Raw genomic sequence first — 12,890 nt, 5'->3', positions numbered from 1 at the left:
AGCCGACCCTGAAATATTTTAGATGGGCCCTTTTGACCACTTTGATGCACAGTATCTTTTGATTTATTTCAACATCCCCCCCCCAGCATACCCAGAAATTTTAAACTTAATACCCTTAGCCATTCCTGAAGTATTACAGATAAGTGTTTTTAACAACCTAGATGCATATAGGGTATTTTGATTTAATTCAAAGTCCCCCCGACATTCACTGAAAATTTCAACTTAATGCCTGGATGCATACTGTGTCTTTTGATTTGGTTCAAAATACCCCTCAGCATTTCCTGAAAGTTTCAACTTAATGCCTTTAGCCGTTCCTGGGATACTGCAGATACGCCTTTTTGTAATTTGGATATACATAGCATCTTGTGATTTAGTCCAAATTGCCTAAAAATTCTCCGAAAGTGTCAACTCGATACCCTTAGCCGTTTCTGAGACATTGCAGATATACCCTTTTGACAACAAAGATGCACAAAGTGTCTTCAGGTGTAGTTCTACATTACCCCTCAGCCTTCCCTGAAGTTAGAGCTCTTAGCCGTTCTTGTGATATCGCTAATACGTCCTCTCGACAGGCTGGATATGACAGCCTTTTGATTTATTTTACACCTTCCTCAGCTTTCCTGTAAAGTTTCAAGTTAATATTTTAAGCCTAATTTTGTATATTTGTCATTTTGACAACCTGAACACACTAAAAGTATTTGGATTTACTTTAGTATTCCCCTCAAAATACCTCAAAATGTCGACTTAATGACCCTAAGCCGCTTCTGAGATATTGCAGATACCCCTTTACGACAACATGGGTATACGTAATACCCTTTGATTTAATTGATTATCCCTCCTCAACATTTCCTGTAAGTTTTCACTTAATGACCTTGTCCGTTCCTGAGATATTTCATATACGCCCTATGGACAACCTGAATGCACAGTGTCTTTTGATTTACTTCAACATCGCTTTTCAATATTCCCTGGGTTTGATAAAGGTTTGAACTTAATATTCCTCATCCGTTCCTGATATACTATAGATGCGCCCTTTAGATAATCTGCATGCGCATAGTGTGTTTTGATTTAGTTCAACATCCCCCTCAGCATTTCCTGAATGTTCACCTTAATACCCTTAGTCTTTTTAAAAACCCAGGATCAAAACACTCCCCTTTGCAAACAACAAAACCTACATGCAAACAATTGGCAACTTGCATAATTTACTGCCTTTGCCCCAGGGGCTCTAGGTGGCCATGTCATCCTCGGAGGAATTGTTTTTGGACTTTACGACTAATTTGAACAAAATAGTAATCTCAATTTTTTTTATCGGATGGCAGAGTGGGCGTGAGAGGGAGGCCAGTTACCCTCCAATTTTTTTAGTCTTAAAAAGGTGCTAAAACTTACAATTTTCAGTCAAATGAGCCCCCTCCAGAGTTTCTGCGACAACTCCCTCCACACAAAGTGGTCTGGTGAAAAAATAATAATACAATGATGCCATATCGCTCTTCATTTAGACAATGCCATTGCGCTGTCTGTGGTATATATTAATTTATACTCACCTAAAGTTCCAAGTTCCCTCTTTAATTTTCTTTGAAACTGTTGTTGTTTTTTTCATCTAATGTTGACTAATGACACATTTTTGTGACCCATTTTTTTTTAATTCCCTTACTAAACATGATAAACAATTACTAAACATTTTTTTGTAAGATACTGGTCTTGCAGTTTACTAGAACTAACCCACCGTGGACAGCTTCAGTCGCATTTTTTTAATATAATACAATATTAAAGCCTTTTTTAAGATTTTACATGCATTTTACATATTAGCAAACTTGTTTTTATAGATTAAACGCCAAGGTGGGCTGGAAGCACGTCGTCACAAAAACCGTCCAAGACAAGTGGTTCTGCAAAATAAAGCTCCTTTCTGGAACGAACATAGTCAAGTCTATCAACTTGACTTCGGAGGAAGAGTCACTCAAGAATCTGCAAAGAATTTTCAGATCGAGTACCAAGGAAAACAGGTAGGAACTAGTCCGAGTCAAAGCATAATAAGCATTTCAATAAAACATAAGCCACTATTAAACTCATCCCCTACCATCCACCACAAGTAGAAGGGGATAATATCAAAGATTTCATCGACCAGAAAAACAAAATCTCGCTTAAAAAAAAGGGATAAAAGTAAGGGATTCAAGCATATTGCCTAGAAGTATGAATATATTTTTACCTGATAAGCCTGACCATATAAAAATAATAATAATAAGATTTCTTTTAGTGAAAAAAAGACTTTCCTAAAAATGAGCACGTGTTAGGCTTACAGCAGGCTGGTTGAAAATTGCTTATTTTTTAGCTGAAAAGAATAATAATAAAAAAAGGTAAGGAATATGGAATTTACAGTCCCTACCAGCGGTGCTGATCTCCGTTTCAAGGCCCTTCAGCGGGGAAGTACAATGGGAGGTTGGGGGCCGGCCATCCTGTACTTTCGCACATCCTTCCTGTTTACTTTACCTGGATTTCTACAGGTACCCATTTAGAGCTGGGTCGACTCTGGTTGAGTTTACAGAGTCGCGCCATTGACTCCCGTTCCAAACCAAAAAATCAGCGACACCAAGACTGGAACTCCTGTCCTCAAGGACAAAGAATATCATGTATAGCGTGCTAACCAATCGGCTAGGCTAACCAGCTGAAGAGAATAATGGTTGCGAAACCGCTGATATCTAAAATAGGATCGAAAAAGGGATAAAGCACCTAAACACGCAGAAAAAGGAAGAGAGGCATCACAATTTTTTACAGGGAGGAGATAAGTCGGCACAAAAAAAAAACTCTTAGAAGTTACCAAACGTTGCAAAATTTAAACTTTGTTTATATTTTTAATCTTCTCAAGCGTCTAGAAGGGGTATGCTGAAGTATCCCGCCTTACTATGTAATCACATATTTATTATGAAAACTTAGATAAATACAATGGTGAAACAATGTACTTTCTAAGCAATATAAAAGATATTTTACGGTGATTTAACTGTTGAAGTGATGATTAGCTTGTCTGCCCACTGGGCATCTTACCCTACTTAAAGTGTTTCTTTCTTCTTTTTTTCAGGTCATGCAGTTTGGCCGCATTGATACTCGAGCCTATACTCTAGACTTTCAGTACCCCTTCTCTCCAATACAAGCCTTTGGCGTGGCCCTCGCTAATGTAACTCAAAGGCTGAAATAATCAATTTATTAAAGTTTGTCTGTAAATTCTTCAAGACTTCACAAAGCTCCAATTGGATGAGACTAAGGCTGAGATTCTAGCAACCGAAGTAAGCTGATCATTGCGTTATTCCAAGGCCGAATACGTATGTTAAAGAACTAACGGAGGAAATTCAAAAAAGAAAATAAATTGGTAGTCTTGATTTTATCACCATGTGGAAAGTGTCTTGGATTTTTCGAGTTTGCACCTCTTGTCGAGGACGGAGACTATACACACAAGCAGTTCGGGCATGGTATTAGTTAATGTGTCTCCTATAGAAAATCGGGAGTATAACACGGCCAAAATGTTTTTCTTGTTGTTTTTTCGTATTGATATTTTTATTTAGGGAAAAACCCTTGCGAATGCTAAACTTAAGGTTCAATTAACTGTTTTTAATGATGATTATTTATTGACGATTTTAATTGATTTTTTTGTAATAGCAATGTAGCTTTACAATTTACTCTGTAAATAACTCTGTTAAAGCCCCAGTTCATAAGTCCTTTTAGGCTCCACACTCAGATTTATAGGAAATAACCGTTGCACTGACTATGACATACAACTCAGATTTCTATACCTTCTTCTATACCCTGTCAATATTTAAAAAAAAATAGGGTGGTCCTACGCAGAACTAAGCACTAAAATATTCGTGTTCATTTTACTAGTCAGTTATACAGCCTGCACCATAGTCAAAAATTTAGCACCAATTTTAGATTGGTTAGGAATACGAAGTAATGTATGGAGTAATGGGTAACAGAGTAAATAAGTTAAACCTTAATGCCTTTTTCTAAGCAACACCTGATTTAAGCTACACTTTTTCTTACAAACAAGAATATTCCAAAGAAGGTACAGGTAGGTTAAATACTTTTTCCTGAGCATCATCAATTCCAATTTAAACCTGCTCTTTAAAGAAATCTTCTCCCGCTTTCTTTTGTAAACCCAGAAGGGGCTTTATTTAATTTTATTTACACAGACAGTATTCTAGCCCAAAATGGAGAAAATTAGAATTCTAGTCATCTTGAGGATTTTGCGCTAAGTTTGGTTTTAATATTAAAAGGTAGATCAAGAGGAAACTTTAAGTATGAGTGGACAAATAGTCTTAAGTCTTTATCTCCCCTAAGAATAGTTCAAAGGACTACCTTCCTCTGGAAAATAGCCAGAACTTTTCTTTGTGTTTTCACTCCCTGCCCTCCCCACTAGGGGTCGCTTATGTGGTCACCTACCTAAAACAAAAGAGGTATCCAAAGACTTATATTACTCTAGACTTGGCCTAGTGTAAACAAGTGCTTAAATTCGTTTTTACTCGCTTCTTGGTTACGCAATTGACTATGCATTTCCGATATTTGAACCCCCCCCCCCCCAAAAAAAAAAACAACTGAGAAAATGCATCCATCTGCCATGTCAACATCCTGAGTATGACCTGGCCAGTAGAATTGTGCTTCAAACTACAATTTTGTTTTATTCTGTGGGCTGGATACTTTCCGCACAAAAATATTTACTGAGCTTCTTGAACAACATTTAGCCAAAATATTATCCACAGTAGTTTTCTTTACTGCTATCGAATGACATTAATGAAGAAAACCTTTAACTACTATTAAAAATTATTCAGCAAATTACGGCTCGTAAAGACATTTAAAATAAAATTCTTGTAAATTTTTAAATCGTTAAAAAAAAAAAATCTATCAATTTTATCCAAATTACTGGCTGTACTAAAATATTCTCTAGTGGTGTAATGTATGAGTCAGCAAAAAATTAAAATTCATTATTTGCCAATACACTATTGATATTGACCTTCAAGTACGCTGAAATTAATTTCAGAGGAAGGGGGACTCTTTGAAAGAAACAAAAAAGACAACTCGTACTAAGCTAGCGGATGAAATCTGAAAATCATGTCATTTTTTGGGGAAGAGGGATGCTGCGTCCTCTCTATATACCTGTTCTGGCTCAACCAAAAGTAATAGGCGCTTTTGTCTAATTTCCTGGGATATGTCTCATTTTTTTTTTTTTTTACCTGCGTGGTAGCTTCAATACTTGGTAGAGTGAAGAAAAACAGCCATTCCTTCTGGGCTTTCGTGCAATCAACAACGAAATTATCGATTTTTCTTTATTTTTTCCAAATTGTTTTCTTTCCATTTTTCTGGTTAAATTGAAGAGGGAAATGTTCCTTTCTAGGAGAAAGTGGGTGATTCTGCAGAAAGTTTGCGAGAAGGAACAGACCCACCTACGTTGAAATGTTTCAACGCATCCAGAAAAGCAGTTTGCTTTCAAAATGGGTATCTATCGATTAATTTTATATGTTAGGTGACATAAGTTTTACATAGTAAAGAAAGTTGAAGAGGGAACTGCGACTGGGATTATCTCCAAATATTTGATTTTTTAATTATTTAATTTTCTTTGTTCTGTAATGCGATTTCCCCATGTTTAGAGTGCGTTTTTTGCATTGATCATGTGCTTTTTTCCCGTAGTGTAGTTTTCCTTAAAATGTAGCGAGTAATCGCTCTGTCCACTACAAGGTTAATCTTAAATTGCAAAATCCATAACAATGTATTACAAAATGTAAATCTATTCAAATTATTGTTTGTTATCGTTTATAACATGATTAAAAAAGAGGCTTCACTAAAGAATATCACGTTCAGTTTTCTTAATTTAGGCTGAGTTATATTTAATTTATCCAGATTAAGGTTTATACCTTACTCTTAGATACCCCGATATTTGTTTGTTTATTTCCCAGCATTAAATAAAAAGTCAAATTCAGTATTTGTGCTTATCTTTTACCAAATTCAACATTATTTTTCCTATTAAAATCTGCATAATTCATTACAAATACCGGAAAGAGACTTTTTTAGTAGGGACAGAGATGTGAGCCGTGTTTTTATTTTTACAAGTGAGATCTTTTGCTTGGATGATGAATACGTGTGTTTTATATGGTTTAACGCTTACTCAATTTGCATGGGTTATTTTGTATGCTGGAACATTCAATAAACTCCAACTTTGTTATGATCTCAATGCATGTTGTCGACAGGAAAAAAGCTTCCTTTGAAGTATTTTGTTAAGGGCAGTAAAGTTATGTACCTGACGTACACATATCGTTTAGTTTCATTATGGAAGTGTGACATTAAGCAGTTAGAAAAAGGAGAAAAAGTCAGATCTCTTTTTGCCCTCAAGTGCCGTTTCAGTTCAGGGTTTCCCTAAGGCAAATTACAAGGAAGTGCTTGCAGTTGAAATATGGAAAACAATTACTTCACACGAAATTACCTTATCCATTTCAATAGTTTATACCGCACATCGAACAAGGCTCAAGGTTCATTCTTTTTTTGACTTTACTATAATAATGAACAAAAAAAAAGGAAAATAAATCACATATGAAATTTAGCATTTAAGGTTTTCGTAATTTTGCAGGAGAGGGCAAATATGGCTTTGAAGCTTAGCACAGAATTAGACCTTTTTTCATTTAAAAGAAAAGAAAAAAAGGTGGCTTCGTTTTTATATTTCGCAATGTTGCAGACCGCCCATTGCGAACAGCAGGGGGCCCAATAATCGCTCAGTCATTCATGCCCATTGTTTATTGAGTTCTTCCGGACTCAGTGAACAAAAGCCTCTCTCAACACTGGCTGAGCCGTGCGAAATAATCGCATGTTTTCGATCATCATCGCCAAATTCGGGTGTTTTCCATCCTCAATACTCGATTCCATTTTTCGTCGATTCTATTTGTTTCTGAAGGAAACTCACTGATTTGCACTAGTTTAAACCAATCTAAGAAGAGATAAAGTCAATCCTAAGCTATCGAGCTGCTTCAGGTCTCAAAATGCGCCCAGCAAGCGTCAAAATAAGATTCTGCAACTCCGTATACACTTCATGAATCAGTGGTTCTTCACGCTGGAACTTCCGAGTGAAACGTGCAAAAAGTTTAGAGTTGTCTATCAGGAACAGAAATTCTGCTTTCAAAGTCAAGTGTTTGAGTAGTTTTGTAATATCTTTGTAAGCGCAGGACTTGATCGGGCCTTCGTTCTTCTTAGAACCAATGACGGTAAGACACTCGACTAGAGCTGGCTATGGCTCTATCATTCTAGTGGCAGCAGGAGCGATCGACAACCATTGGGTTTCTACGTATTTGATAGAATTCAACTTGGGACTGCCAGTTTTCTCTTGGATTTTTCTATAGTCCTCCATCCGGGAAGGCCAGCCACGGAAAAAGTATTAACCTTTTAAGATCAATTATGAGCAAATTCCGCCAAATTCACCAATACCCTTTCTAAAAGCATTGTGCATAAGGTTAATTCTACACGTCCCAACATCAAGTAGTTCTGCACGCCCAGTTAACATTCGTTTTTCCTGATCGACCAGCCAAAACAATTTTTTGTTGACTTTTGATCCATCACCACTCACTGTAAGCAGTTCAAAAAATGGACAAGCTGCAACTCTCAATTATGGCAAGTATTTCATTCTTCAGATCTTCAGCTGTCGCGTAACCGATAGATCTCGTTTTCATATGTCTTCCACAACACGTTACTCCTGCAAAGATTAGAATCTGTTCCAGATCTGTAGCTCCTTCTTACTTTCAGAGTTAGTTGTTTCATCCAACTCAATGACTTAATAGCTGTGCCCAACCTCGTTAAGCCATCTGGCGAAAGTACGGGCCAACCGCTTCGGTCAAAAGGTATTCGAACTTTGTTCGTCCCATCGATAAATTTTCCGGGACTGGAGACATTTTACTAAACACATCTGCTATCCCATCAACCAAACATCCCGAGCGATCAAATTCGACCATTTTCAAGGCCCAAACAAGCTCTGCTTTCACTCAACTGTCCTTGACTGAGTAAGCTCCAATGGTTGCAACTGTTGTGAAAACTTTGACCATTTTCCGAACTGTCAGTGATACAGACTTCAGCTTACTGATTTGACTTCAGCTTAGTTTGAGCATTCCTCATGTGTTCCTTTGTTCGGGCGTGCTGTAAAACAGCATAGGAGCCTTTCACACAAACAAGGAAAGAATAGTAAATACTGCAGTAAAATGAACGAGCATCGCCAGGAACAGTTCTGCACCATTCTTTTATTTGATGGCCAGTGGTGACTTTCTCCTCCAGCCATGCTTCATTAAACATACACTTGCCCATTCTATCTAGGTAACTCACCAATGTTATGTCCTTTCACCCAGAAAAAAAAAACTTGAACAAAAGAACCAAAATTTGAACAAACTAGCCAAACAAAAAGATAAGATACTGCTGCACTATTGCTGGGGCTTAATTTCCCCTGGACTGATTGATAAAATTGCACAAGATTATTGTTTAGCTGGGTTCCTCTAGTATACAAACAGGAAAATCTAGGTTTTTTGAACAAAAGTAAAGAGCCAACTTGAAACTTAAAATGATCGCCATTCAATCCATACGATACACTATTATTGGAAATTAATGATTAGCACTTTACTAAAGAACAAAATTAAAAATAACACTGTGTATGCAGAAAAGCTAGTTTCTAATAAAAATTTTACCTTTGCACATTTTTGTATTATATTTCAGTAAAATTCTAAAGAATGAGACACGAATTAAATTGTGATCATTTTTGTTCGTTTTAAATTTCAATCTCGCTCTTTACTGTCAATCAAAAAGATAGTTTTACCTGTTAATATTTGCGCGTTTTTTTAATTTTCAACAGATTAATGTACATGCTTCCTTAAAGGATCTTTTTATGCTGACAAAGAACGATTACGCATCACTCAGTTTTTCTTCAAACACATTTTTTTATATTTTTGGAATCTACAGGCTAAGGTTTTTTTGTTTCTTTTTTACCAAATTTCAGCTCACATCACATGATGCACAAAAAGTAGAAAACGAGAGTACAGAATCTGGACCTGCGACCTATCGCGGATAGGTCAAGGCTTACATCAATGTGCCATGATATTTCAAGGAATTATTGAAATTAATGATAAAACTGCTGTAAAATCGTTCAACTATCAATACATTATAAGATTGGGTTTGATAAATGCAACACAGTGCTATTGTAACAGACCAAGCAAGCCTAAGCATTTTGTTTCCTTCTTCTTCTTTTTTTACACCTATTCCACAATTTTTATTACTGTACAATGGGCTTAAGTCATCAGTAGCATTTGTCATTTAACTTTGAATTGAACTTTAAGTAACCATAGGTTGTTTTTAAACATTTATTTAGCAAAATAGTAATAGGGTTTTTAATTTTTTACAAATGTATGCTTTCTGATTGGTTTAAACTTGAAACCATATTCGTGTTCCAAAGTCATTGTTTTGGTTGCTGGTGGGATAGTATTTACAGATGAAGAGAGCGGCCTGCCTAACTCCTACTCCCTTTCCAACTATTTGTAAAAAAGATAATTTCTTAAACCACATTGGCCTGACATCACATAAAGAAAGAAAAACGAGCAAAAATGGGTTTTTTATAGGCCAAATGACGAAACGGAAAATACAACGCGAATATTTCGAGAGGACAAACGCCTCTCTTCTTCAACGCGAAATGAAACGATGTAACAATAAAATCCAAAAATTAAAAGAATTAAAACCAACTACCTAACAACCATAAAAACGAGTTATTCGCCAATATCCGTGATTTGCACAAAATCCAAAAAAACATGAACTGCCATCGACGGATACTAGCGAGCAACTGACAAATGAAAGGAATCAATTCATTCACTCGAAAAAACAAAACGAACCAGCAATTAAATAAGTTGGAAAACTATGTCATTTGATTTCGGATTTTAATTAAGGCATTTCTTGCAGACACCCTTTGAGACCTAAGGGGTTGTTCACGTGTCTGATTAGATGACTGGGAAAGTGGTTCAAGGTTTATTTCAGGGATTACTAACGTATCGGCTTCTCTTTTGAGAAAACCGAAATATGACTCGTTTATTCTTAAATCACCGGAATCTGTGTTTAAAGCTAGACCTAAATGATGGTATTTATAAATTTCAACAGCTTCTCTGTAGTGCTGGACAATACCTTTGTCATGCAAAATAAGGCTGGCTTGATTAAACAAAATGGTATGGTCTGGTTTTTCAAAAATGTGCTCTGCAAGGGCAGTCAAAATTTTCTGGTTTTTTCCGCTTTTTAAGTGTATTATTAATTGAACTAGAGTGCTAGGTTAATCTATCCGTTAGTCGCTGATTTGTTCTTCAGATATACCAGAGACCACACGAACAAGGAATTCTGTAGACACCGGAGTTTTCACCTATCGGAATAGGGTCTTTACCTTGATAAATTTGGGACCTGATAGTTTTTCTGGGTCTATAATAAGTGTAAATGTTATTTTTCCTTAGATTTTTTGAAATGTGGTCTGAAATTCCTTTAATGTATGGGAGACCAAGATAAACTGAATTTTCCCTTTGATTTGTGTTTTCTGTGGAACTATCTGATAATCTTTTAATGCGTTTAGTAATTACAGAATTTATTAAACTAATTGGATAACCATTCCCAAATAAAATATCTCTAAGGTGGTTGAGTTCTAAATCCAAGAAACGTGATGAACAGACTTTCAATGCTCTATCAACTAGAGAAGTGACAACTCCTCTTTTCACAGCAGGAGAATGATTGGAGGAATAACTTAAGTAACGGTCATTATGTGTGGGTTTTCTACATACACTAAACTCGAAACATGAATCATTTCGGTGCACCAGAACATCTAAGAAAGGAAGACGCCTCTCTATCTCTGATTCCTGAGTAAATTTCAGTTTTGAATCCAAGGAGTTGAGCAAGTGAAGAAAAGAACCCAGAGACTCGTCACCATGCTCCCATAAATAAAAAATGTCATCTTTAAAACGAACCCAAAATTCAGGTTTACAAGAACTTTGCAAAATAGCCCTTTCTTCAAGGTCTTCCATAAAAATATCAGCCTGTATTGGAGAAAGGGGGGCACCTATGGAGAGCCCATATTTCTGTCTATAAAAAATATCTCTATAATGGAAATAAAAAGAAGTTCTGTTACAAAGGGCTGTAAGCGAAAGGCTTAAAGGGCTCAAAGGGTGTCTGCAAGAAATGCCTTAATTAAAATCCGAAATCAAACGACATAGTTTTCCAACTTATTTAATTGCTGGTTCGTTTTGTTTTTTCGAGTGAATGAATTGATTCCTTTCATTTGTCAGTTGCTCGCTAGTATCCGTCGATGGCAGGTCAGGTTTTTTTGGATTTTGTGCAAATCGCGGATATTGGCGAATAACTCGCTTTTAAGGTTGTTAGGTAGTTGGTTTTAATTCTTTTAATTTTTGGATTTTATTGTTACATCGTTTCGTTTCGCGCTGAAGAAGAGAGGCGTTTGTCCTCTCGAAATATTCGCTTTGTTTTTTCAGTATCGTCATTTGGCCTATAAAAACCCCATTTTTGCTCGTTTTTCTTTCTTTATGTGATTTGTAAAAAAAAATACGAGCATAAGAAATGAAGGCAAGACCTCGTACTCCGTAGTCTAGGTCCAGAGCAATATGCCACGAGGCATCAAATAGCTATTGTATTCTAATATTAAAAGTTGTACCGTTAATTTGATGGACATAAGGCGGCCTATCCACTGCAACTGGCACCATTCTAAGTGATTAATCGAATTCACCTCCAGAACATAGAATCCCCTTAAGATAACCTCTGTAAAGAGGTTCTACCCAGTCTTAGAGCTCCACACGTTCCGGAGATGGCATCCATGTGCCATTTAGCATTTTGATCTGGCGCATTGCGAGGATCCAATGATCCGCTAAGGTTATGGGAATAAAAAAGGGAGATACAAATATGATCTCAGTTTTTTGGCTTTGGAGAGGGGGGGGTATAAACCCCTAAGATATTTTTTTTCTTACATGGCAATTCCAGTGGTGTACTTTTCAGTCTGACTCCATTTTTGAGGGGTTTCAGATTTTTTGTTCGAAATTCTGAAAGAAAAATTTTGAGACCACGAATTACTCTTGAGTTAAAAGTGAATAGCATTTACTACTCCTGGGCTTCTTTTAGTTGACTATTTTTTAGCAATGATTTTTTAAACATTTTTTTATTTTTAGTTACAATGGGCGAAGGGTCGTTCTATGCTAGGTTACAGCTGCAATAATGATATAAGGATTAGGTACGTATGGGCACACATCAATACTTTGGTGAAGCTATTAGTCCAGTAAGAGCAAGCTGAGAAAAAAAATGAAGAACCTCCGGTAATGCATGTCTAAGACAATGAAAACGAAAAAGCCTGGCAGCTTAAGTGACTCCTGAGGCAAAGTGCGTCAAAACTTTTCATCCATCATTATAAAAAAAAAGCTTGGATGCTGTAGCCTTAAAATTGTTATGCAGTCTTCAGGACACTAAGGGTCACTAACACATTAAAAAGACTTCTTGGCTGAAGTATTGACACGGCTAAATCTTGCAAAAAAGGACTTCAGAGCTATTTTAGGGACCTCTTCCAGCTGTGGGGACTTTTACGGACCTTAAGGCAGGTCTGGTATTGTCACACAGGGTACTGTCTTATCAGGATAGCATAGAAGCTTCAATGAGAATTTGTAAAAATTGATAGATAAACTATATCATGAGGAGACAAAATTTTTACCATGTTTCGATCTTGCATTTTTCGACCATCTTTTTCATTTTGAATTTTACTAGTAAGCGACTGGATACACATAAAATGATGGCACGGCCACGTTGAAAACACTGCTCATCCGCAATAACACATGAATTTCTGTACAAAAGTTTTTCTTAGTATTGTCTATGGTCCC

At 36.4% G+C, this 12,890-nt stretch overlaps 2 protein-coding genes across 2 annotated transcripts in view; one reads left to right on the top strand and one right to left on the bottom strand.

Moving 5' to 3' along the window:
• LOC148955363 (uncharacterized) overlaps positions 1–123 on the bottom strand; it is a 48,099-nt gene extending 47,976 nt beyond the window's left edge. The window contains exon 1 of the mRNA XM_089107116.1: positions 114–123. Within this exon, the coding sequence (XP_088963242.1) occupies positions 114–123 (10 nt within the window). The remainder of the gene's footprint in view (positions 1–113) is intronic.
• A 341-nt stretch (positions 124–464) lies between these two features.
• On the top strand, positions 465–6,167 carry LOC148955362 (tubby-related protein 4-like). The gene is made up of 3 exons (XM_089107104.1): positions 465–518; positions 1,818–1,994; positions 3,065–6,167. Exons 1-3 carry the CDS (start codon positions 465–467, stop codon positions 3,179–3,181), a joined length of 348 nt encoding a protein of 115 aa, XP_088963230.1. The 3' UTR covers positions 3,182–6,167.
• The last annotated feature ends 6,723 nt before the right edge of the window (positions 6,168–12,890 follow it).

This window comes from Artemia sp. Qi Xiang Cuo, chromosome 2 (genome assembly GCF_049724085.1).
Source record: "Artemia sp. Qi Xiang Cuo chromosome 2, ASM4972408v1, whole genome shotgun sequence".
NCBI classification, from domain to species: Eukaryota; Metazoa; Arthropoda; class Branchiopoda; order Anostraca; family Artemiidae; genus Artemia; species Artemia sp. Qi Xiang Cuo.
Note: the sequence above shows the minus strand (reverse complement) of the source record. Positions and strands in the feature narration are given on the sequence as shown.